The sequence below is a fragment of the Dipodomys ordii genome, unplaced genomic scaffold (assembly GCF_000151885.1).
Source record: "Dipodomys ordii isolate 6190 unplaced genomic scaffold, Dord_2.0 Scaffold15, whole genome shotgun sequence".
NCBI lineage: Eukaryota > Metazoa > Chordata > Mammalia > Rodentia > Heteromyidae > Dipodomys > Dipodomys ordii.
Window position 1 is genome coordinate 244,148 of NW_012267231.1, and position 25,252 is coordinate 269,399.

At 56.5% G+C, this 25,252-nt stretch overlaps 1 protein-coding gene across 1 annotated transcript in view; it reads left to right on the plus strand.

Moving 5' to 3' along the window:
- Positions 1–7,471: 7,471 nt before the first annotated feature.
- Cemip (cell migration inducing protein, hyaluronan binding) overlaps positions 7,472–25,252 on the plus strand; it is a 46,975-nt gene continuing 29,194 nt past the window's right edge. The window contains exons 1-12 of the mRNA XM_013011845.1: positions 7,472–7,544; positions 9,231–9,339; positions 13,125–13,213; positions 15,327–15,476; positions 15,908–16,046; positions 16,855–17,094; positions 17,740–17,919; positions 20,991–21,061; positions 22,086–22,181; positions 22,749–22,870; positions 24,144–24,276; positions 24,992–25,183. Of these exons, the coding sequence (XP_012867299.1) occupies positions 7,472–7,544; positions 9,231–9,339; positions 13,125–13,213; positions 15,327–15,476; positions 15,908–16,046; positions 16,855–17,094; positions 17,740–17,919; positions 20,991–21,061; positions 22,086–22,181; positions 22,749–22,870; positions 24,144–24,276; positions 24,992–25,183 (1,594 nt within the window). The remainder of the gene's footprint in view (positions 7,545–9,230; positions 9,340–13,124; positions 13,214–15,326; positions 15,477–15,907; positions 16,047–16,854; positions 17,095–17,739; positions 17,920–20,990; positions 21,062–22,085; positions 22,182–22,748; positions 22,871–24,143; positions 24,277–24,991; positions 25,184–25,252) is intronic.

A 25,252-nucleotide genomic window follows, 5' to 3' on the forward strand; every position in this document is an offset into this window, starting at 1 on the left:
CAGATATTCCAAGACCTGCCCTTCTGCCTCCACGATGCAGGCGGGTGAGGCCCCCGACACACCCCAAGCCACCGCCCCACGACACCTGCGTCGGCCCCTGTCCTGAGCAGCACACCCTCTGGGGTGGGGTTGGTGGCTTCATCACTCAGCGTCAGTCCCAAGCCCTATGCAACCCATTTTATTATGGGACCAACCAAGCGGGAAAGGGAAGCACCGATGCTTGGACACGCCGCCTGCTCTGTAGTGTCGGTCCTAGAGACAGCCAGTGTGGCCTCCCAGGCCCCGTGAACTCGTGCACACAGGCAGTGTGGCACGCTTCCCGGGCCCGCCGACGGCGCTGCCCAGCTGGTGCCTGGAGTGGACACCGGCCCTGCAGGTCTCCAGGCCTGGTCAGGCCCTCCCCGGTGGAAACTGACTCTGTCACTCTGTCTTAGTGTCCGTATGCAGGCCTGACATGGCGTACAGTCTTTGTAATCGTGCATTTGTTTTGGTGCCTGTTGCGATGTTTGAGGGAAACGCTTTAAAGTAAGGCAATAGTTATTTGGCTCAAGGCTTCAGAGGTCTCCGTCTGTGGTCGACTGGCTCCACTCATCTGGGCCTGAGGTCAGGCAGAAGCTCGTGGGTAGGAGATGTGGAGAATAGACTTCCCTCTTAGGGCAGCCGGTGGGGGAGGAGGACGAGACCCTTTGAAGGCACTCCCGTCTGCCTTCTTCCTCCGGCCATACTCCCCATCACTTGTCTCCCAGGGTCTACGCAAACTCATTGATAAAGGCAGAGTCCTCATATCCAAGCACTTTCCAAGGGGCCAGGCCTCCAACATGCGAGCCTTTGGGGGAATGCTTCCTATCCAAACCATAAAAGTGTGGTAGAGCACTCGCCTTGAGCTGAAGAGCTGAGGGTCCGCGCCCAGAGATCAAACCCCACGACTGACAAAATAAAAGAATTAGAACCAAACCATAGACGTGGCCATCTGACCGACGTCACCTGCCACCCTGTGGCCTGCACATACCGAGATGGATGTGTGAGGATGTGAGAGGAGAGGACCTTCACACACTGACGGTGAGACCGTGAGTCGTGTGGACAGCGTGGAAATCCGTTCACACTGACGGTGAGACCGTGAGTCGTGTGGACAGCGTAGAAATCTGTTCACACTGACAGACCGTGAGTCCTGTGGACAGCGTAGAAATCCATTCACACTGACAGTGAGACCGTGAGTTGTGTGGACAGCGTGGAAATCCGTTCACACTGACAGACCGTGAGTCCTGTGGACAGCATGGAAATCCGTTCACACTGACGGTGAGACCGTGAGTCGTGTGGACAGCGTGGAAATCCGTTCACACTGACGGTGAGACCGTGAGTCGTGTGGACAGCGTGGAAATCAGTATGGAAGTTCCTCATAGAAATAGAACCCAGGTGACAGCCCAGGGTGTCACCTGCAGACTCACAGGCAGCTCGCCGTAGAGAGACCGACACACCCGTGTCGCTGTTGTACCCGTCAGCTAGGGGCCTAGCACAGGAGAACGGAGAGAGCCTGGGGATGTGTGGAATGTTATTCAGACAGAAAGAAGAATGAAATTGTGTCATTTGCCAGAACATGGATGGACTTGAGAGTCATCGTTTTAAGTAAGTAAGCTAGATAGAAAAGAGAAATGTCGCACTTTTCCCTCCTGTGGATCTTTGCGTTCTACCTTCTTGGGACGGTAGACCCCTCCATGCTGGTCTCATTTCCCAGCCTCCGCACTTTCCTACGAGGAAACTCTGCATGCTCATGGTGCTGGGAGAGGAAGCCGTGAGGCTCTGTTTCCTGGACAGCAGCCCCACAGCTGCTCCTGCCCGGTGCTCTGACACCTTGACTTGGCAACACGGCAAATACGGTTACAGACCTGCTGGCTTGGAGACAGACAGCGAGAGGCTCTGCCCCAGGCTGTGCCCTGGCCGACACTAGTGCTGGCCGTTCTGGGAGAGATGAAGTATGGCTCCTATGGCCCTGCTTGGAGAGTCCTGGCCATTCTAACAGCGAGGATCAGTGGGAAGGGAAGTGCGCCACCTCCGCACCGCCCCGGGAGGGCGGGTCCTGGCATCCGGGCAACCTCTTCGGCAGCTGCCAGTGCCGGGGAAAGGTGGGTCCCTGGCTGAGCAGGTGGGCTGGCTGGCAGCCAGGCGGGTGGCTGGGCCGTCTGTAACCTCAGATGCTCGGTGGGTATTGCCGCCCAAAACAAAGTGTGTCCTTGGGTGGGAAGGGGCTCCCCAAAGAGCAGCGCCCCCTTCTTTCAGAAGAAGCTTCTAAAAGCAGAGCCAGGCTTGTCTTCAGGGTGCAGGCCTCTTTGCTGTGCCTCAGGGCTCTGCTCGTCCCTGACCACTGCCCATGGCCATGCCTCAGGGTCTTCACCAAACCGTGTCCAGAGCTGAATTCCCTTCTGCCCTCCATACCCAAATCCATGAACTGGCCATCCGGTCCATCGGCGGGGAGCTCCAACTGCCATTGTTTTGACCAGAAAACCATCTTCCACCCCGAGCGGCCCTCTCGTGGCGTGCTCCATGCCTGACAGGCTTGCTGGGCCGGTGACCCCCGGTGCCCTGACAGGCTGGCTGGGCCGGTGACCCCCGGTGCCCTGACAGGCTGGCTGGGCCGGTGACCCCCGGTACCCTGACACGCTGGCTGGGCTGGTGACCCCCGGTGCCCTGACAGGCTGGCTGGGCCGGTGACCCCGGTGCCCTGACACACTGGCTGGGTCGGTGACCCCCGGTGCCCTGACAGGCTGGCTGGGTCGATGACCCCCAGTGCCAGCTTGGACCAGTCATGTGTGGGGTGATGGCAGAGATGGGCGGATCACGGAACACGCGTGGGTCAAGAAGGAAGCGGAATCAGGCCTCGGAGCGGAGGTGTCAGAAGCCCGCAGGCGCGGCTGAGCAGGCCGAGTGTGCGGAGGATGGGACTGGGGCCTTCTGAGCATGAATGATGGCACGTGTTGGAGAGGCTGGCCAGGGGCAGCCAGTTTTCTTCCAGGTCTTTCTGCTTGCCTGCTTACTTCTCAAAACTCTGGGGTTGTCAGTGACAGAGAGAAACTCTGAGTGTGGAAGCCAAGAAGAGTCCGTGAGGGTGCGGAGACTCAGGTGGACTCGGAAGTCCGTGAGAAAAGAGCAGTGGAAGACAGGCAGCCAGCCACAGGGACAAGAGCGAGGCCAGTGCCAACAGGAGCGGAAGAGTAAGCAACTATGGCAGCCACTAGGCAGAGCCTAACTGTGGGATGTACTGTGGATGTGAAATTGGATAAAGCACTAAACTTCAGGCCGTGAGTCAATCACCTCTGACGGGCACGTAGAAGCCCTCAACGCAAGTCATACCAACCAGCCCCAACCTTTAATTCAGAATTAACTGTGACTTTTTTCATTGGGAAGGAGCGATGGCACTGGTTTCGTAAGCGAAGAGCACTTTTACGGCTCGGGAAGATTTCCTCCGGCAGTGCCTTCCCTTACATCGAAATGTGCTTTTAACACAGCTTTGTCCCCAGTCAAAGAGGGCTTCCAGGCCTCTGCTTTGATGTCCCCACCCACTGCAGGAGACCGCCTTGCGTGCCCCCGGCCGTCTCTGCCAGGACCCTGGAGGTCAGCCAAGCAAGGGTTTTTTATCCCATTTTCCATACTGAAGGAGAGAAAGACGAAGTGTGTGTGTTGTATCTGGTGGTGTTTACTTGGTTGTCAGTTTGTCTTTGTTCCAACGTGGCTTGGTGTGCAAGCACGGGAGAGCAGGACTTCGTAAGCGTCGGGGGCCCTGCAGGGGCCAGCCTACCCCCTGTATCCTCACATAGCATCTTTGAGAACTCTCCCAGGCCCTTAGCTCGCTCCTGCTAGCCCGTGGCATGGGGTGAGTGGGGAGAATCCCTCTCTCCTTACACCACCTTGGCCGCCAAAGACAGGATGACCCAGAAGGGACATGGAGACCAGGGTGGAACTCCACACAGAAAGTAGCGGGTCACTTCTTTTTGGGCGGAAGAGGGCAGACATTCTCAATTACAATGACAGGAGGAGGATGCCAGTGTTCCTCACAGCAAGGTGACTGTGGTTAATAACTGTATATTGTTCATTTCAAACTAGTGAGGAGAGGTTTGGAATGGTCTCAAGGGTTTTTAAGGTTCCTTTTATACCAAAGTACTAGAAATGCAGCTTTGAAGATGGAATAGCTAGAAGCAAACAGACCGAGGCAGGGGGAAACTGGAGTCAGCTGGATGTGGGTTCAGATCCCAGCTGGGCACCGTGCCCCGGGGCCTCTGCGGCCTCTGGCGGGCCGGCGGTGGCAGCCGGAGCTGGCAGCCACCTCCTCTGCTGACCAGGGCCGCGCTCTCCCATTTTATGGTGAAAAGCAACTAATAACTTTTTCCAAAGGAAGCCTCTGTAAGGTCTGAGCCACATAGCCAACTTGGGCAGAGCCCAGGCCGAGACGCGCGGGCCGGCTGGCAGCCACTCCTGGCTGTGGGTCCAGCGTGGGCTGCAGACGCTGGGGCGCAGGCTGAGGGCACAGTGCGTCGCCCCAAGAATCCACTGTCAGCCGCTCCATTGGTGGGAGCTCACGGGGTCACGGTGTCGTGTCCTGACCTCGCCGGGCAAGACTCTCAAAGGCGTCTCTTGACCATCCTTGTGTGTAGCCAAGTATGGGCCAGGCCCTGCTCTGGACTGTTGGAGTGAGTGATGGAAACTGACATTTATAGAGTGCTAGTTGCATACCCAGCACTCTGTCTACATCCCCTGTCCCCCCCTCCCTCCCCCTCTGGTAATGAAACCAAGGCTTGGTCCCCTTGTCTCTGCCTCTTGAGTGCTGGATTACAGGTGCACACCACCAAGCCTGGCTTCTTCTTTGCACTCTCTCAAAACCTAAATCAGACAGAGGCTGCTAATACCTGTACTTATGTGCTAGAGAATGGCCTCAGTCTAGAAAAGGGAAATTGGGAGGAAAAGGAGAAAATCAGGATATGCCAAGCCATCAGGAAGCACCCCTATCTTAAAAGATACCCACGGAGATTTCCCAGACGCACAGGGCCGCTGGGTAGTTCGTCCAGGTCTGGAAGACGGAGCTCCTCCTGCTGACGTACACTGGTGTTTACTGAGCACTTACCACGGTCGGTGCTGCATCTGGGGCTGTCCCCATGGCTCCCGCTAGCAGACTTGAGGGCCAGACCCCCCGTTCCTCTCAGCTGGTGACGTTGGAGAGCACACTTGGTTGTGGTGTTTTCTGAGACTTTAGTCAAATCACCTATGGTCCAAAAATATTTGACGAACGGTTCTGGAAATCAACAGGCCATGGTTTAATGTGGTATGCACACGCACAGCGCGCTGGCATCTCACACCACGCCTTGATACCAAGTCAGGCAAAAGCCCATCTGTGGATGCTGCTGACACCTTCAATGCAGGGGGGGCTGGATTGTGTAAGCATGGGGGGGTTTCTGGGTTGATGGTCACATGACCCCACAGGACCTGTGTTATACAGACAAATGCACTTGTCAAATCTCAACACGTGTGTACGTAAGGTTGGAGTGTTTCATGACATGTCAATTTTAATTCAGGAGATGTTTAAAAATCAAGTGAATCTTGGCTCTGTAGTTTATAGTTTGCTTGCTGAAGCACTTAAGGGGAATGTTCTGGTGTCTTCAATCTACATTGGAATGCTCTCCCCAAATCAACTGATATCTGGGTGGACACAGGGGTAGCTAGTCTCTCCCTGTCTCTGCCCGTCCCGGGTTCGTGTGCTCTGTGGATGGGAGCTGGAGGAAGGCGAGCCCTCTGGCCCTCTGATCGCTGCCAGGCCTGGTCACATGACATTCCAGACCCGGCAGGGCCACGTGGGCTGCACCGCGCTTAGGGGTTCTCTCCTGAGCCCGCGGGGCCCCTGGCTCTTTGAAGGACTTCTCATGGCCAGTCTTTTTTGGGGTGTGTCTGGCACTGTTGCTGGGGTGGGGAAGGAGAATGGAAAGGGCCGAGGGCAAGCCAGCAGCCATGACTCCTCACACAGGGGCAGGTTTAGGTCAGAAAGTATGCCACGAAGAGCAAGAGCCCTCAGAAGCCGGTCTGTAAGGTCCAGTGTGCCCAGCCCCTGCGATCACCGCGCAGTGGCCTGGGGCAGAGCCCTCATGTCTAACAAGCTCAAGAGAGACGTGGATCTCCTGATCCCTGGACCACAGCCCTTGCTCTCATGAAGCTCCTGTACCATAAGCAAAAAGTACTCGATCATGTCAACAGCAGAGAAAGCCATCAGAGCACTGCGAGGTACCGGCAGAATAGAGCTGTCTTCAGCTGGGAGGAGGTGTCAGGGATGCTATCGGAAATAGCGTGGTGGAACGTGGAAAGCATCCCAGGTAGCAGGAAGAGCACAGGAGAAGGCCCTGGGGCGCGGAGCTGGTGCCCCAGGAAGAGCTGCAGAGCCCAACATGGCAGGAGTGGAGACTGGTGTGAGAGGGGCTGCGGGGGCTGGGGAGGGAGGTGTGGGTGAGGGGAGGGAGGTGTGGGTGAGGGGAGGGAGGTGTGGGTGAGGGGAGGGAGGTGTGGGTGAGGGGAGGGAGGTGCGGGTGAGGGGAGGGAGGTGCGGGTGAGGGGAGGGAGGTGCGGGTGAGGGGAGGGAGGTGTGGGTGAGGGGAGGGAGGTGCGGGTGAGGGGAGGGGAGGTGCGGGGGCTGGGGAGGGAGGTGCAGATGCAGGGGAGGGTAGTGTGGGTGTGGATGAGGATGAGGATGGTACAGGATGCAGGGGAGGGGAGGTATGGAAATGGAGCGAGGACCCAGAGGCTTTGGAGCAAGTCTGGCTGTGGCCTGGGCTGGAAGTCCAGCGGGACACGGGGAAGGACGGGAAGGGGAGCAGAGTCTTGCAGAAGAGCGTGGACCTTGGGTGGGAAGCGTGATGGCCATTTTGTGGCTCTAACCTTTCCTGGGGAGAGGAAATCTTCTTCTCCCAGCGATTAGGTGGATGTTTAATGTTTGTTGTTGTTGTTGTTGTGGAGCTTGAACTCAGGGCCTGGGTTCTTTTGCTCACGGCGAGCGCTCTACCACTTTGAGCCAGCACCACTTCCCGGTTTCTGGTGGTTCATGGGAGATGAGTGTCACAGACTTTCCTGGCCAGGCTGGCTCTGAACCGTGATCCTCAGATCTCAGCATCCTGAGTGGCGAGGATTAGGCGTGAGCCACCATCGCCTAACTTAGATGGACATTTTGTGAGGCCAAAGGGCGTGTAAAGAGCTAGCGTTCCTCTTTCCTCCCACCCTTGGCTTCTTCTTAGTCAGGACCCTTTCCATGGTGAATGTCAAGCACACAACTCACCCTGGCTTAACAAAAAAGGAGCTTTATGGGCTCATGTAATCGAAAAACTCCATGGCTAATATTAGCTTCACCCCGCCGCCGCCTCTGTGTCCTCTAGTCCCGGCTTCTGTCTGCCAGTGGCCCTCACACTCTGAGAGAACCCACACTCCGAGCTTCACACTGAGGGGACCGATGGCGGACCTTGTGTCCACTCGCCTCTGCCTGCCCTGGACACCAGCTACACCTCATCTAGTCGTCATAGCGGGTGCCATCTTTTTGTCTTCTTTGTCTAGGAAGACAGCAGCTGCCACTTTGGACACAGGACTTGCCTTTCAGTCCTTTAGCCAGTAAGATGTTCAAATCTGTTCCCTTCCCAGACCTTCCGTAGGACATAATCCAAACAGCAGCGGCATGCAGACTGACTGCAGGCTAGCACTCACACAGACTGACTGACTGCAGCTAGCACTCACACAGACTGACTGACTGCAGGCTAGCACTCACACAGACTGACTGCAGGCTAGCACTCACACAGACTGACTGACTGCAGGCTAGCACTCACACAGACTGACTGACTGCAGGCTAGCACTCACACAGACTGACTGACTGCAGGCTAGCACTCACACAGACTGACTGCAGGCTAGCACTCACACAGACTGACTGCAGGCTAGCACTCACACAGACTGACTGACTGCAGGCTAGCACTCACACAGACTGACTGCAGGCTAGCACTCACACAGACTGACTGACTGCAGGCTAGCACTCACGCAGACTGACTGCAGGCTAGCACTCACGCAGACTGACTGACTGCAGGCTAGCACACACGCAGACTGACTGACTGCAGGCTAGCACTCACACAGACTGACTGACTGCAGGCTAGCACTCACACAGACTGACTGACTGCAGGCTAGCACTCACACAGACTGACTGACTGCAGGCTAGCACTCACACAGACTGACTGCAGGCTAGCACTCACACAGACTGACTGACTGCAGGCTAGCACTCACACAGACTGACTGACTGCAGGCTAGCACTCACACAGACTGACTGCAGGCTAGCACTCACACAGACTGACTGACTGCAGGCTAGCACTCACACAGACTGACTGCAGGCTAGCACTCACACAGACTGACTGCAGGCTAGCACTCACGCAGACTGACTGACTGCAGGCTAGCACTCACGCAGACTGACTGACTGCAGGCTAGCACTCACACGGACTGACTGCAGGCTAGCACTCACACAGACTGATTGCAGGCTAGCACTCACACAGACTGACTGACTGCAGGCTAGCACTCACACAGACTGACTGACTGCAGGCTAGCACTCTCACAGACTGACTGACTGCAGGCTAGCACTCACAGGAACTGACTGACTGCAGGCTAGCACTGAGGTCATCTTCACAACAGCACCCGTTTTAATTATGAGAGGACTAAGGTGCAGAGGCTGAGGGACTGCAGAGAGTTACCCTAGGATGAGATGAAGCTGCTGGGAGGGTAGCCCAGGTTTTCCGATCCCGCTGCCCGGGCCTTGCTCCCAAGCGCCCTGTGTCCTCAGTGTGAGCAGCCCCTGCCCCCGGAGAGCTGGGTCCGACACAGCACTCCGAGCCTTTCCCCTGGAATGTCTTGTGATTCTGAGGTGATGCTGCCTCAGTTTACCTAAGCTATTTTCACGTTGGTGCAGGATTGTCAGAGCAGGTGATGCACCTTTTCCTCAAAGTGAGTTCCTGGGTCCCCCTGGGCCTCCTCCCCCTGGGCCTCCTCCCCCTGGGCCTCCTCCCCCTGGGTCCCTCGGGCCTCCCCTCTGTTGTCCTCCCAGCTTACCTGACCTTTCCCCCCTCACTCTCCCAGTCTGACTCCCATAGAAGGACTGGCCCCTTGGTACCTGGGGGGCCGCTGGGGGCTGCTCTGGAGGCCTTTCTGACACACTGTCCCCTTCCATGCCCTCTTGTCTGCAGGCGACAGCCCTGGATTCCTGGTGGGCAGAGCCTGGCGCTTGGTGGGAAGCACCACTCGCTCCTCACCCCAGGAGGCCGAGCAGCCGCTGGAGCTGGAGATGCTACGCCCGTCTGCAAAACCAGGCTTTCATGTGTGACCTCGGGCCAGGGAGTCTGCACTCTGCCAGAGCTGCTGAGGGGCCGTCCAGCCCAGCCCAGCCCAGCAAGCGTCCAGCATGGCCAGAAGAGCCCGGCCGGCCAGTCTTCCTGCAGAATCCCGTTGGTACCACCCTGCTCTTCTGGTGCTTTGGCAGCTTCTGTCTCTTCCAAGACTGTCCAGCTGAGACACTGAATCCCAGCCCGCCACTGGGAACCTTGTCGTGGCTGGTTGAGAAACCGTCCTGCCTTGGCGTGATTCCGGCTCTTTCAGGATTAACTGCAGCAGCGGAAGTTGTCTGAGGCTCCTGTGTGGGGTGCTGGGCCCGCACCAGCGGGAGACCCCACAGCCACGCAGTCAGCAGTGGGAAGGGCCACCTGGTGCTGGGAGAGGCCCTGACCTCAGGGCCTGAGCTCAGCAGGCCCCAGTGGTGTGCACCGGCCACTGCCTGCGTCCGGCTAGGGAGTCCCCTGTGGGCTTGTTTACATGCGTGCGGATTTTTTTCTTTGGAATGAGCTGTGCCATAATCAGGGCCTCCTAGGTCTCCAGCCTCTCACGCTGCACACGGGCGGTCTGCGCTGCTGGCTCTGCTCGGTGGGAACAGCCGGGGGGACCACACTCCAGGTTCCTTTTCCACTCGAGGGCACTGGGCAGCCACGCCGGGCTCCCTTAGAGGCCCTGTGTGTCTGCGGGCTCTCTGGCACCAGCTGGCAAAGGACCTTTGCTTTGTCAAACTGGGTCTGAGAGTGGAGCAGCAGTTCCCCTGAGACCTGGTCCCTCCTTCGGCTTTGGAGGGCGAGGCTGGCACTCTGCTGGGGCCGTGGGAAAGGTGCCCTTCCCGGGGGCTGCGATGTGTGACCGGCCACCAGAATGGCCCTGTTGTTCTCACAGAGCAGCCTGGGGCCGGCGGGTGCCCAAGAGGACGGGCCGCAGCTCCTCCCGCACACCTGTGTGGGAGGAGAGCCCCGCCCCACCCCACCGGGCTCATACAAAGAACCTTGCTGAAACCCAAGGGCCAGGCGATCAGGTTTGCAGCAGAACTGGTTTGGAGGAGGAGGCTGCGTGGGTGAGGGAGCTTTGACCCTGCAGTGCAGGAGAAGAGGGTTTGTTTAGGGACCAGCGCCAGCTGTTCCCAAAGCCCCATCTATACTCCACAGTCACAAGGGCCTTGAACATGTAGGTAGCTTCTCCAACCAGCAGGTGCTGAAAGACAACTCTCGCGCCTTTGTTTTAAGGGTTCCTGTCTTGAAGTTTGTTTAGATAGATTGCCAGATTCACCCTTGAGGTAAAAGGAAAGAAAGAACAGTGGCTTCCGTAAAACAGAAATGAGTCCAGGCACTGGCCTCTCAGGCTGAGATCTGAGGATCACAGCTGTCTAGCTAGCCCAGACAGGGAAGTCTGTGAGACTCTTATTTCCAATTAACCACAAAAAAAGCTAGCTGCAAGTGGAGCTGTGGCTCAAGTGGTAGAACACTAGCTTTGAACACAAAGCTCAGGGACAGTGCCCAGGTTCTGAGTTCAAACCTCAGGATTGGAACTGAAAACAAAAACAAAACCATAAATGAAACTTGAATCCCCCTTCAGAAGAAATCTGTCCTCTGGAGCTGTTTGCTCTCACTGGAACAGGGCCTGGGTTTTTCCTAGTTATTTGCTCTGTCCTTCTTGGTGCATGGATCCTACTGCATGTCCCAGGAGAGCCACTGCAGATCCAGCCACCATGTCTGCATTCCAGCTAGGAAGAAAGAAGAAACGAGGAAGAATCTTCCTGACTCTCCCTCAAGGGCATTATTGGAATTTATTCACTGCATAGTACGTCCACTATATCAGAAGGCTCAACTCCAGGTCGCAGCCCCGGCAGCCATGTGGCCAGAGAGAAGTCAAGGGCTCTGATTCTGAGGAAAGAGAGGAGAGACACTGGGGACAATTGCTGTTTGGCCCGCATTCCTCTTGGATAGGAAATAAGATCTAAACCATGCAGGCATCTGTAATTTTCAAAACCATTCTCCAAACTCAGCTTTAAAAGCATACACATGGGCTGGGAAGGTGGCTCAGTGTTAGAGTGCTTGCCTTGCATGCATGAGGCCCTGGGTTCGATTCCTCAGCACCACATAAGCAGAAAAAGTTGGAAGTGGCGCTGTGGCTCAAGTGGTAGAGTGCTAACCTTGAGCTGGACAGCGCCCAGGCCCAGAGTTCAGGCCCACAACTGACAAACCCTCCCCCACCAAAAAAAAAAAAAAAACAATAAAAGCATACACATGAAGTTAGAAATTAGATCGTTTAAATCTTCACTTTGCAGAGTAGGAAAGCAAGGCCCAGAGAGGCTAAACAAACAACCCGAGATCACAGCAAGTACTGGCATCTAATTGCGTTTGTTCTCAGTACTTTTTTTTGTTCTGTGTTGTAAAAATTGTTTTCTTGTTATGATGAATGTGATGTACAGAGGTGTTACAGTTACAGAAGTCGGGTAAAGAGCACATTGCCTTTTGGACAATGCCACCCTGTCCATGGCTCTCTTCCAGTTTTCCCTCCTGTCCCCACCCGCAAGTCATATAGTTCATTTTCAACATAGTGCCCAGTGAGCATCACTGCTGCATTTGCTCACCCTCCACTCCTGCCCTGCCTTAACCTCCCAAAGATAGATAAACAAGACAAAAAGAAAACAAAAACAGAACAAAGCCAGGCACTGGTGGCTCACGCCTACAATCGGAGGCTCAGATTTGAGGATCATGGTTCAAAGCCAGCTAGGCAGGAAAGTCCATGAAATTATCTCCAATTAACTACCAGAAAATCAGAAGTAGAGGTGTGGCTCAAAGAGATAGAGCACTCTCCTTGAGCTGAAGAGCACAAGGACAGCACCCAGGCCTGAGTTCAAGCCCCACAACTACCACCACCAACAACAACAACAAAAAACAACAAAGGAAAACACTTGTTTCCATTTCTGTTCTGTGTTTTATGGGAAGGGACCTTGGGTGCCGAGGGTGGAATCACCTGGCAGTCCCACATCTGGGAGGATGGCAGGTTTGCAAGCCCTGATCCGCCCAGACTGCCACAACGCCGCTCTGGAGAGGGCTCTGGGCTCATGGGCCACTGCCTCTGTTCTCTCTCTGTCTCTCTGTCTCTCTCTCTCTCTCTCTCTCTGCACCATGCACTGCTTCCTGTCTGCCTCAGCTGGCTAAGCCATGTCTCTGTCTGTCTGTCTGTCTGTCTCTCTCTCTGTGCCATGCACTGCTTCCCGTCTGCTTCATCTGGCTAAGCCATGTCTCTGTCTGTCTGTCTCTCTCTCTCTCTCTCTCTCTCTGTGTCATGCACTGCTTCCCGTCTGCCTCAGCTGGCTAAGCCATGTCTCCTTCTGTCTGTCTGTCTGTCTGTCTCTCTCTCTCTCTCTCTCTCTCTCTCTGCGCCACGCACTGCTTCCCGTCTGCCTCAGCTGGCTAAGCCATGTCTCCTTCTGTCTGTCTGTCTGTTTGTCTGTCTCTCTCTCTCTGCGCCACGCACTGCTTCCTGGCTGCCTCAGCTGGCTAAGCCATGTCTCCTTCTGTCTGTCTGTCTATCTGTCTGTCTCTCTCTCTGCGCCATGCACTGCTTCCCTGCTGCCTCAGCTGGCTAAGCCATGTCTCCTTCTGTCTGTCTGTCTGTCTGTCTGTCTGTCTGTCTGTCTGTCTGTCTGTCTGTCTGTCTCTCTCTCTCTCTCTCTCTCTGCGCCACGCACTGCTCCCTGGCTGTCTCAGCTCGCTAAGTCTGGTGTGCTTCTGTTCCAGGGAAGACCAGGCCAGCATGGCGGTCCCTGGGACTGTGCTGACCCTCAGCTGTCTCATCCTGACCTGCTACCCTGGAGCCACACCCACAGGTGAGCAGTAAACCAGTCCCGCATCTCAGCACGGCTCACAGCCCTGTTGAAGCCGGACTGCTGGGGAGGGCAGGAGGAAGGGTCCAGGGCCCTGTCAGGGTGACCGAGCTCCAACTCCTCACCAAAGTCTCATCCTGGCTGTAGTCTTGTGGTCGACAAAACGGAGGCTGCTGTCGAAGCTGGCTGCAGACTCCACGTCTGGCCGAGCTACCACCCGACACACGCAGAGGAAACCAGCCGGGCCGGGCAGGCCGTCCTCCTTGTGTGGGAAGGACAGCTGTCTGTGACAGGCTGGTCTGCATTTTCAAGAGATACCAGGAAACGAGATTTTATGTCAAAGCTGCCTAGTTTTCAAGTGTTAGCAGCTAATTCAAAATCTTATAACTACTCTGGAGGGTCAGAAAACCCAATGCACGTCTGAGACCTAGCTCCCTCCCGTCTGGTCATCTGATGTCTGCCTCCCTTTGTGCTGTGTGTCAATGATGTCAGTGACCCCTTAGGCTCTGGGTCGTCTGATGTTGATGACCTCTTCACACTTCGTATGTCATAACGTCTGGGCAGAAGTGCTTTCCAACTGGGACGCTCTGCGTAGATGTTTGTCTGTCTCATTGTCTTCAGCTTTTTCCCTCAGTGGCTTTAGGCTAACATCTGAAAGCACAGGGCAAGTTCATCTGGACTTCAGGAGACCAGATGAGCCAAATGTAAGGCAGAAGATGTGAGAGAACTCACATTTTACAAATTAGAATAAGGGCTTAGTCATGTTCCTCTCACCATTTGCTGCATTTTTTAAATTTAATTTAATTTTGGGGTGGGTCATGGGGCCTGAACTCAGCCTGGCCGCTGTCCCTCAGCTCTTCAGCTCAAGGCTAGCGCTCTACCACTTGAGCCACAGCGCCACTTCTGTTTTTCTGGTGGTTCATTGGAGATGAGTCTCACAGACTTTGCTGCCCGGGCTGGCTTTGAACCTTGATCCTCAGATCTCAGTGTCCTGAGTAGCTGGGATGACAGCTGTGAGCCAGCAGCGCCCGGCTTATGTTGCATTTATTTTTAAATGCTATCTTTACTACAATAAGCATCTGAAGGCGTGCCTCGGGCCCCTCTGGCCTGTGCACTTCCCCAAAGTCAGGTGCGCAGGTCCGGCCCGCGCCGCTCCTGCCCAGGGAGCCCCGGCCTGCAGTCCTGTCCAGCCTGCTTGCTTTCAGCTCCTGCTTTCCAGGCCAGGGTGGCTGCCATGGTGACGTTTTAGCCAAGGCCCTGGCCTTTCTCCGGCACCCATTTATCCCTGCCTCCCAGTGAAGACACAGTGGTACTGGCTCCGGAAGGGCTCAGGCCCGGCCTGGAGCTGCTGCATCCAGCCGTGGGTTCTGAGCTGGAGACAGGACTTACATCTTGAGGACAAGGCAGCCTGTGGGGTCAGACCCAGTGCCACGCCCAGGCTCCCTTGGGAGTGTCCTCAGGAGAGATCCTTGGAGCCACCTAGAAGCTGTCTTCCATGGCTCTACCAGAGACAGCTCAGGAGAGGAAACAAGAATAGCACTGGACAGGCGCACTGGACACTGGACGCTGCCCTGCGCATGCCCCACAGGCGAGGCTCCATGCAGGAACCTGCCAGGGACACAGCCGAGGCCAGAGTGATGTGCGTAGGGAAGCCCTGCGCGCATCTCCATCAGGCCCAAAATATCAAGTATTTATAGCTCTTCCCACTTCCATTGGGAGCCGCTTGTTACAAGCGATGTTGCTTGGTAACAAAGTTTCTACAATTCCATCTTTCTCGGGTTTCCAGGGAAACAGTGGTAGAAAATTAACCAAAGGTCACATTTTCATGCAAAAGGAGAAAGTTTTGTTAAGGCTCCTACGCTGCTTTCCAGAGGACAGAATGGAGTGGGATCCATGTAGTCTGGGCAAACCGTTGCGTTGATTTGGGAGTCCTCAGCTGGCCCTTTGTCCTACAAAGGGGGGACTGGCGCGGAGAAGGGAAGTCCTGGTCAGGATTGCGGAGCAGGGTGCGAGGGGCAGGCCCCAGACAGCTCTGTGAAGAGGCTTGCACACGTGTGTCCAGCCGCCCCAGCCCCAGTGCTGGCGGACGGCAGCAGCGGCCTCTCCTTGTCTTCAGCAGTGGCCGCCGAGTGTCCTGACCAGAGCCCTGAGCTGCAGCCCTGGAGCCCCGGCCACGACCAGGACCTTGGTGTGCACATCGGGCGGGGGGAGGCGCTGCTGCTCACCTCCTCCGCCACGGTCCACTCCATCAGCATCGTGGACGGAGGTAGGCATCTCTCCTTCCGCCATCCCAGAACCTGCCATGGGCGCAGCCACCGTCCTGAAGGGCCGGGAAATGTCTCATGCGTTGGGTTCGGGCCAGACGATTTATGTTTTTGCTTATTTGATTCTTTAAAAGATAACCATCCGCCCAGGAGTGGATGAAGTGTAACCTTAAGAAAGTAGCCTTCGTGTGGGCGCTTCTGCTGGTGGTCTGCGGCTTCCCTGGCCTTCGCTGAGCCCCTTAGCACCACGGCAGCAGACCGCCTAGACCTTGAAAGCACAGGGCAGAGAAGCGAAAGAGAGGCAAGGCTGTGGGCTCAGAAGTTTTGGAAGAGATGCCTTCTTGCCTTCTGAATCAGACTTGGGGAGCCCGCCCTGGGCCCCTGACACTTGCATTCTCAGCCGGCCCTTCCCCGTTCCTGTCCACCTCCCCAGGCAAGCTGGTCATTAAGGACTACCAGGAGCCCATTGTTTTACGAACCCGGCACATACTGATTGACAGCGGAGGAGAACTGCATGCTGGGAGTGCCCTCTGCCCTTTCCAGGGCAACTTCAGCATTGTGTTGTACGGAAGGTGAGAGCACCCTCAGAGGTCAACTGAAGATTTTAAAAGGAGAAAGTAAGGCAAGAGTGGTCGTGCTGGCTGGCTGGCTAGATTGTACTCGTGAGCAGATGGCGGGGTTTGGGAGAGCTGGGACAGTCCGTGAGGCGCTTTATTTATTCTGGCTGGGCACCATCCTTGAGTTACAGGAGTCCTGACAGCCGCTTAGCCACCTTCTCATCAAGTCTTGGTTTGGGGAAGCTCTGCAAGTTGGTTGAGTTATGAGGAACAAGATGCAGGAAATTCCAGGCTGCATTTGCCTCTGGCTGTGCCCCTTCTTTAGCAACTGAGAGCTCTAAAAGTGGTAGCCAAGATCCCCCCAGCGTTGTATGCAGTGAACGCCCATGGGACAGCAGCTGCACTGGACCCTGCACTGGCTACCTGCTGGCCCATGAGCCACCTGCTGGTGTGGCTTAGAAAATCTCCTTGCTGGTGCTTTGTGAGTGTGTACATGTGTGTGTGCATGCACACTGGGCCTGGGGTTTGAACTTAAGGCCTAGGCGCTGCCCCTGAGCTTTTTTTTTGCTCAAGGCTAGTGCTCTGATTTAAGCCACAGCTCCACTTCCAGCTTTTGGTGGTTCATTGTAGATAAGAGTCTCATGCACTGTCCTGCCTGGGCTGACGTGGAATTACGGTCCTCAGGTCTCAGCCTCCTGAGAGGCTGGGGAAACAGATGTGACCGCTGGTGCGGATGGGGCACCAGCCCCGGCGCTGGGAGCAGGCCCGCGCTTTAGCGTGGTGAGGAGAGGGTTGGCCATCCTTGGGGGCCTTTTCCTTGCAGGGCTGACGACCCAGGGGCCCAGCCAGACCCATACTACGGCCTGAAGTACATTGGCGTTGGGAGAGGAGGCACCCTCGAGCTGCATGGGCAGAAAAAGCTCTCCTGGACTTTCCTCAGCAAGACCCTTCGTCCGGGGGGCATGGAGGAGGGAGGATATTTTTTCGAAAGGAGCTGGGGCCACCGTGGCGTCATTGTTCACGTCATTGATGCGAAGTCAGGCTCAGTCATCCACTGTGACCGGTAAGGCGGCCTGCCCGGCACATGGGCTCCTCCCGGTGTGCCCGGCTGAACGCCTGCTCCCGCCGGGGCTACGCTGGCTGCCGGGTGGCGGCACTGTGCACTAGACGGTGGGTAGTGCCATCCTGGGGGGACGCGTCCTCCCCAGACAGGGCTGAATCTCACAGGAACAGGCGTGGGTGCTGCACACAGACACCGTATTCCAAGTGTGATCCTGGTAATAAAACGAGAAAGCCGGGCAGGGCAGAGACTGCGTGTGGAGGGCCACACTGAAGAGGGTGGTCAGGGAAGACTGACCGCACAGTGAAGAGGGGCTGAAGAAAGCGTGTTCAAAAGAGGCCAGAGAGGAGGAAGGGCCTAGCCCCCTGGAGGAGGAAAGGCAGCCAGGGACACCGGGGGCATCCGGGGTCGAAGGGCACTGGGCAGGGCACCGATCTTGGAGCCCCCAGCGAGGAGCTGGGTTTATTCAAAGCCAGTGAAGAACCTTAAGAGGGCGTGACCTGAATTGAACCTGACTTGTTACCAATGAAAAGACGCCCTTGGGGCCTTGGGATGGCGTATTGATTATTGTGCCACAGAAGTGGATTTTATCTCTATCTTGGACTATTGTCAAGGCTGTACAAATCCTTGATCTCTGTGCCCTTTTAGGTTTGACACGTACAGGTCCAGGAAGGAGAGTGAGCGTCTGGCCCAGTATCTGAGCGCAGTGCCTGAGGGCAGGATCCTCTCGGTCGCAGTGAACGATGAGGGCTCTCGACAGCTGGATGACCTGGCCCGGAAGGCAGTGACCAGACTGGGCAGCAAACACTTCCTACACCTTGGGTTTAGGTATTGCCCCTCCTTTCCTCTCAGTGGAGCGCTGAGCACTGACGCACCCCGTATCCTATCTGGAAGCCACCCTTCCTCTCTCCTGTCCTCAAGGCCAGTCCCCCTAAATGGCATTGGGGATGCAGACACCTTGTCCATCGGCTCGAAGGGTACCTGGCTTTCCTAACATGACAGCCTGCTCTCAAAATGTGAAAGATCTTTGTATGGACTCCAGTCAGCCTCTTACAATTGAGCGTGTGCAGAGCCTGTGTGGAGCATGTGCGGAGCGTGTGCCTAGTGTGTGCGGAGCGTGTGCCAAGTGTGTGGAGCGTGTGCTGAGTGTGTGCCAAGTGTGTGCAGAGCATGTGTGGAGCGTGTATGGAGCGTGTGCTGAGTGTGTGCGGAGCATGCGTGTAGTGTGTGCAGAGCGTGTGTGGAGTGTATGCTGAGCGTGTGCGGAGCGTGTACCGAGTGTGTGCAGAGCGTGTACCGAGTGTGTGTGGAGCATGTGTGGAGCGTGTGCCGAGCGTGTGTGGAGTGTGTGCTGAGTGTGTGCCGAGTGTGTGCTGAGTGTGTGCCGAGTGTGTGCTGAGCATTGTGGAGCGTGTGCAGAGCGTGTGCCGAGTGTGTGTGAAGCGTGTGCCGAGTGTGTGAAGAACGTGTACCAAGTGTGTGTGGAGATGTGCGGAGCGTGTGCCAAGTGTGTGCTGAGTGTGCGAAGTGTTGCCAAGTGTGTGCTGAGCATGTGCCGAGTGTGTGCTGAACGTGTGCCGAGTGTGTGCTGAGCATGTGTGGAGCGTGTGCCGAGTGTGTGTGGAGTATGTGCCGAGTGTGTGCTGAGTGTGTGCTGAGTGTGCGAAGTGTTGCCAAGTGTGTGCTGAGCATGTGCCGAGTGTGCTGAGCATGTGTGGAGCGTGTGCGGAGCGTGTGCTGAGCATGAGCACAGCATATGCGGAGCATGTGCAGAGCGTGTACCAAGTGTGTGCGGAGCGTGTGCGGAGCGTGTGCCGAGTGTGTGCGGAGTGTGTACCGAGTGTGTGCGGAGCGTGTGCGGAGCGTGTGTCCAGTGTAAGGGCCATGCCTGGAGATGCAGTGTCTTGCTGAGCGCTGGCTCATTTCCCCTTCCTTTTGCCCTGGGGACTGACCGACTTTTAAGGATTACGCCTGAGCTGGGTGTGCACACCTGAGGTTTGTCCTCTCATACCTCATCTTTTCAGCTCTTAGCTCTGTGGAGAGTCAGGGCCGTGTATCCCTTGGATGTTTGAGGACTTTGACAAGCCTCACTTCAGAGGCTCAGAGCCATGTAACTGGTTCAGCAGACTCCCGGGGCCGGGGGAGACTCCGGGGTTCATTCTCTGACAGCCCCCGGGCTGCTGCTTCCAAAAGGAAAACTCAGCCAGGAAACGCAAGTGCCAAGATGACCATGACATCTCCGCCTGGCAAGGCGACCTTATTAGCAAACACCACACTCGTACCTCACGGTTACAAACCAAAGGGTCATTTATGCTGTTAGATGAGAGCTAGGACTCCAGAGGGACTGGCTACACAGGGCCTCAACAGAGACAGCGATGCGGCTGAGCGTCCGAGGCCTGGCATCTGATGGCCTGGATTTGGGTCTGAGCTGGCCTCCGGCCAGTGACTCTTCTTCCACCTGCCTGGATCTCGTGTCTGTAAAGTGAACTATCTCAGGATCTGTTGCAAAGGGCTCCTGGGAGGGCTCCATGTGGTCACCTACCTGGCCCAGAATATGCACTCAGCCATGGTGGCAACTGCTCCATCCTTACCAACAAGAGCCAGGGGAAGGGTGGTTGATGCCAACATGTCTCACCTCGGCAGCACACGGGGAAGGAGACAGGCAGGCAGAAGCACACTTCGCTCTGACCTTTGTTCATTGGTTCGGGAGTGGTTAAGGAGGAGGCACGGGGCTGGGCCAGACGTGCAGAGTTCATGTGAGAAAACAGGGATTCATGGATGACACTTGGTGCAGACTTACGGGGTGGGGCAGGCGCCCTGTGGGGAGAGCATCGGCTTGCGAGGCAGGAGGAAGCGTGGCTCTGCCGAGGAGGGGGGTCTGGGAAGGTACTCGCCTGTGGGAAGGCGAGGGCTGAGCCGCGGGGCATGTGGTGGTCTGACTCCATGCTGTGGAGCTTGGATTTTCCTTCCTCCAGCCCATGGGGAGCCACCGAAAGATTTTAAGTAAGCAAGTGGCAGAGCAGAGCCTTTAGTCTCAATTCAGTCCCAAAACAGAAAAGCTCTTCAGCAGCAAAGGAGAAGGAAAGATACTTTTGTGTAGCCCTTCTAAGTCCTTGCCGGGACTCTAGTAACAAAAAGACTGGTCCTCGGGAGAAAAGCAGACCAGCTCCTATATTCAATGCGCTTCACATGAAATAGTTACATGTGAGCACTGTCATACTAGGTGTTGTGGACACTAGGGTGGGCAGAGGTCACGGCCCAGTGTGATCTGTGGGGACAGCCTGTCTGTCCAGGCCCTTCCCGAGGTGTGGGAGGAGAGGAGGCGGGGAGGAGGGTCAGAGGGCCGCGGTTTCTCAGATTCCTCCAGCGTGCTGCCCTTTAGGACAGTGTTTCCCTCCCCATCACTGAACTGGGCGTGACGATGCCGATGCCGACGCCATGTGAAGAAAACCCTCCTGCCTCAGTGCAGTGCACTTTAATTCAGCAGGGAAGATGGGTGTGCAACTTTCTTCCTCATTACATGGAGGAGACTTTCATCTCCCCCCAAGGCCAGAGCCAGTCCCCGAGGCCTGGGACATTTTCCTTGAGTTCAACTCAGAGGAGATGAACTTGGAAGGCATCACTTTCCTCTCTGGACACGCTGGCCTGAGGCTTGCTTCGGGACTTCATTGTTCCCGGCATGCAGTCAGCTGCTTCTTTGTGGTTTATCCTCTCCCACTGTCATGGAGAAGTGGAAGGGGCTCAGGTGAGACGCAGCGGGCTAGTTGGACAGAGCCCAAATCAGCACTTACCATGAAGGTCTCTTGGGTCTTGAGGAAGAGAGATCTGCCCAGTAACGAACTCGGGGCCCTGTCCCGTGAGGGCTGAGGGCGTGAAGGACTTCACTTACTGTTTTCCAGACACCCGTGGAGCTTCATCACCGTGAAAGGAAACCCCTCTTCCTCGGTTGAAGACCACATTGAGTATCACGGTAATGAGTGGCTGGCGGGAGGCCCGTCTCTGCCTTCTCTGCCATGTCTCTAAGGCACAGTTACCCGTGCTGACCCCCGTTACCCACGCCCACCCCGTTACACCCCCGTTACCCACGCCCACCCCGTTACACCCCCGTTACCCACGCCCACCCCGTTACACCCCCGTTACCCACACCCACCCCGTTACACCCGTTACCCATGCCCACCCCCGTTACACCCCCGTTACCCACGCCCACCCACGTTACCCACGCCCACCCCGTTACACCCCCGTTACCCACGCCCACCCCCGTTACACCCCCGTTACCCACGCCCACCCGTTACCCACGCCCACCCACGTTACACCCCCGTTACCCACGCCCACCCGTTACACCCCCGTTAGCCACGCCCACCCCCGTTACCCACGCCCACCCCGTTACACCCCCGTTAGCCACGCCCACCCCCGTTACCCACGCCCACCCCGTTACACCCCCATTACCCACGCCCATCCCCGTTACCCACGCCCACCCCGTTACCCACGCCCACCCCCGTTACCCACGCCCACCCCCGTTACACCCCCGTTACCCACGCCCACCCCCGTTACCGTGCCAGCCCCCCAGTTAGGGTCCAGCTGCTTTCCTGACCACATGGCACAAATGTGGCAAAGCTACAGCAGCGGAGGCCCTTCCAAGAGCCTGCTGACGCGCTCTGAGCTTTGGGAGCTCGCGGGTGATGCTTTGAGCTGGAGACTTGTGGAGGGTCTGTCCTGGCAGCCTCCCGGTGGTGGCAGCTCCGCCGTTCTCACCCTGGGAGAACTCAGGCAGGAGGGGCAGTGGGGCTCCCAGACCTGCCCTTGTTTGGAGGCTGTGATGGAACTTTGGGACAGATAATCACCTGCCTTCTGGGCGACCAGCCTGGCCTGCTTGGGCGGGGGAAAGCCCTTTCCTAAACAAATCGTTCACGTTCCATGGGTGTAGGAGACTTTGTCCGTGTTGGAATCCCAGCTTTGTAATTTGGGGTCTGTCTGGCCTCTGCTCTGTCTCACAGGACATGGAGGCTCTGCTGCCGCCCGAGTTTACAAACTGTTCCAGACGGAGCACGGTGAATACTTCAATGTTTCCTCATCCAGTGAGTGGGTCCAAGGTAAGGAGTCTGACACAGCCCAGCAACACCTGGCAGCCGAGTCAAACACCCCAAAACCACAGGCTTTTCAGGACAGTAAGAATAACTTCACTGCAAAGATGGCTGTCTTCAATTAACCACATTGACAAATTTCCCACAAGGATTTTTCTCACTGGCCAAGGTCCTTTTCATCGCACAAAGGGTTCAGGACTTTAGCCATGGAGGGTCGTGGGGGGGCGGGGTTGTTTTCAGGAATGGCGTGGGCAGGAAGCAGATGGCTGAGACTCAGCCTGGCCTTCCAGCAGCCATGCACAGGATTGCAGAGGCTGAGGCCAAGGGGCCGTCTTCAGATGATGGACTTTTCTCTCCTCTCTTCCTTCACTTTTGCAGTAACAACGTATCACGTTATAGGTGCATATGTATCCTTCATAAAGCAAGAGTGTCGATCAGAAGGTTCTCACTCACAAGGTGCGGAGAGGAGAGCTGGAGATTGGTTAGAGTCTCCTGCTCAGTGAAGCGCACCATGGAGAGACAGCACCAGCCCCTCACAGCGGCACTGCGTCTCACCCTGTCTTTCTTTCTGCCTAGATGTGGAGTGGACAGAATGGTTCGACCAGGACAAAGTGTCTCAGACTAAAGGTGGGGAGAAGATTTCAGACCTCTGGGCAGCTCACGCAGGAAGAATCTGCAGCCATCCCATCGATGTTCAGGTACCAAGCGCCCAGCCACCTGCAAGGGAAGCTTCATTGTTGAGGATCTCACGCCACCTTGTCACTTGGCTCTCCTCCCTCCAATACCGGGGTCATTCTTCAGGTTACATGGGAAAACAAGAGGAAGCAGCAGAACAAGTAGCTGTTCTCTGGGAATTGTTGGACACTGAGGTAGTGGAAGTCAGCAGGCTTCTCCCAGAAAGGGTTTCAATTGTGCATCTTGGCATCATTCTCTTAACACAAAGGATCTGTTGGGTTCCAAACAGTGTTTCCTAAAAAGCCTCTTTTTTAAAGGTTGACTGTGCTTTCCTTCCCTATTTCTCCAGGCCTTGTCCCTTTGGTTTTTGTGCCAAAGACTACAACAGCGGTGGCCCTGGCTCTGAATTTCTGGTCTCTGAATGGCATTGTCTTAGTGTAGACACACCCGGGCCTTGGGATGAGCGCACAGTGGCAGGGATCCCGCCCCCTCTGAGTGCACCCCCTGAACTCTCTCCTTGGTCCGTGTCTTCTGGAGCAGCAATTCCCAGGGTCTGAGGCCCGTTGCCCGGCGCTGTGCTAGACGCCAGGGCCGGGCAGGCTGAGACCTCTCCTTGTGCTCCTGGAGACCGCAGTGCACTGGGAGGAGGCAGACACAGCAAAGCATGCAAGCATGCCAGGTGGAGCAGGGCAGGAGGGGCAGCGCGGGGAGCCCAGCTGCACGTCCGTATTCACATTCTGGTTCTTTCTCCTACTGGCTTTCCCTGGCAAGTTATTCAACATCTCTGAGTAGCCATTTTCCTTACTCTTAAAACTAACCACAACTTCACAGTTTGGCTGTGGAGATAACTGAGACCTGTTAACATTTAGCCCTGTCCCTACAATGGTGGGTCTTACGTTAGGATCTCCTGGGTAGCGTTTAACAGCCCTGATGCCCCATCGGAGCTCCTGAGCTTCTGGGCACAAGTATTTCTCTAGGACTGCCCGCACGGCGTGGACGCCTGCTGGGCACCCGCAGGCTGAACGTAGCAAGGCCTCCGTAAGCGACCTGCAGGCGGCGTGGCAGCCGGCTCAGGCCCCACAGGGTGTGTCATGTCACTACTGTGCTCACCCCAAGACTTCCTGCTGTCTGCCTTACAATGAACCTCATGTGGACGGTTGTTAGGCGAATCTCTGGCCATTGTATGTATGTTCACAGCGAGGGCAATTTTAAGTCTCCCAGGATATTTTGAGGACGTTAACCATCACATCCTTCCTTCTTTTTAAGTCTCCTCTGTAATTTCTGTGCCATTTGCAGGCCACAACCCCGGATGGCGTTGACCTCAGCACCGACATTGTCTATAAGAAGGGCCAGGGCTATAGGTTTGCCTGCCACGACCTTGGCCACGCCTGCCAGCGCTACCGCGTGCGCTTCCTCTGCGGGAAGTCTGGTGAGCCTGGGCCTCCCAGCCGGCAGCCAGGCTGCTCTCTGAGCTCCATGGCTGGCCGGCCACTCTGGGCGTCACAGCGACCGGCTCCTCACAGCAGGCAGCACCAGTAGGAGCAGGGTCCCCGCAGCTGGCCACTCGGCAGAGCCCCACCCTGCCCTTAAGCCTGTCTGGAACTTTCTGGGAAGGGCAGGGCCTGGTCCGGGAGTAGCAGGGTGCAGAGGGACAGAGCTGGCCTCCCCACCCCTTCCTGCGGAGGCTCTGGGGTGCTGTTAGCTGGGTGCCACGTCCCAGGGCGCTGGTTAGGAGGCTGGCGGTGCTGTTGTTCTTGGAGGCACTCGGCCATCTCCAAAAGGCGGTCACCGGGGATGGGCCTGCTGAGAGGACGGCACACAATAGTTGAGAGGAACTATATTTGTTTTACATCTTCAGCAAAGTGGGTGTGGTGGGCAGCCACATTTAACTCCAGCCTAGAAGAAGGGAGTGGAAAATTCCCCTGCCCAGAGCTAATGAATGGTTCTTTTGGGGTTGGGACTTTGTTGACTTCAAAGACTTGACTGTATCGATGCTGAGATGGAGAGTCTGGTGATTTGGGTTTTGGACAGGCAAACCTAGCATTTACGTATTCAGCAAGGGGAAGGGAAGAAGTGGGCAGCCAGAAGTGTGGGGGGAGGGGGAGCAGGTGCTGGGCCTCAGTCCCTCCTGCTTTGGGTTACAGTGAGGCCCAAACTCACGGTCAGCATCGACACCAACGTGAACAGCACCGTCCTGAGTCTTGAGGACGACGTGCAGACGTGGAGGCCGGGAGACACGCTGGTGGTGGCCAGCACCGACTACTCCATGCACCAGGCCGAGGAGTTCCGGGTGCTTCCCTGCAGAGCCTGTGCTGCCAACCAAGTCAGAGTGGCGGGTAGGCCCCCCTCCCCCGTGGCCGGGTGTGTGAACAGTCAGAGTGGCGGGTAGGCCCCCCTCCCCCCCC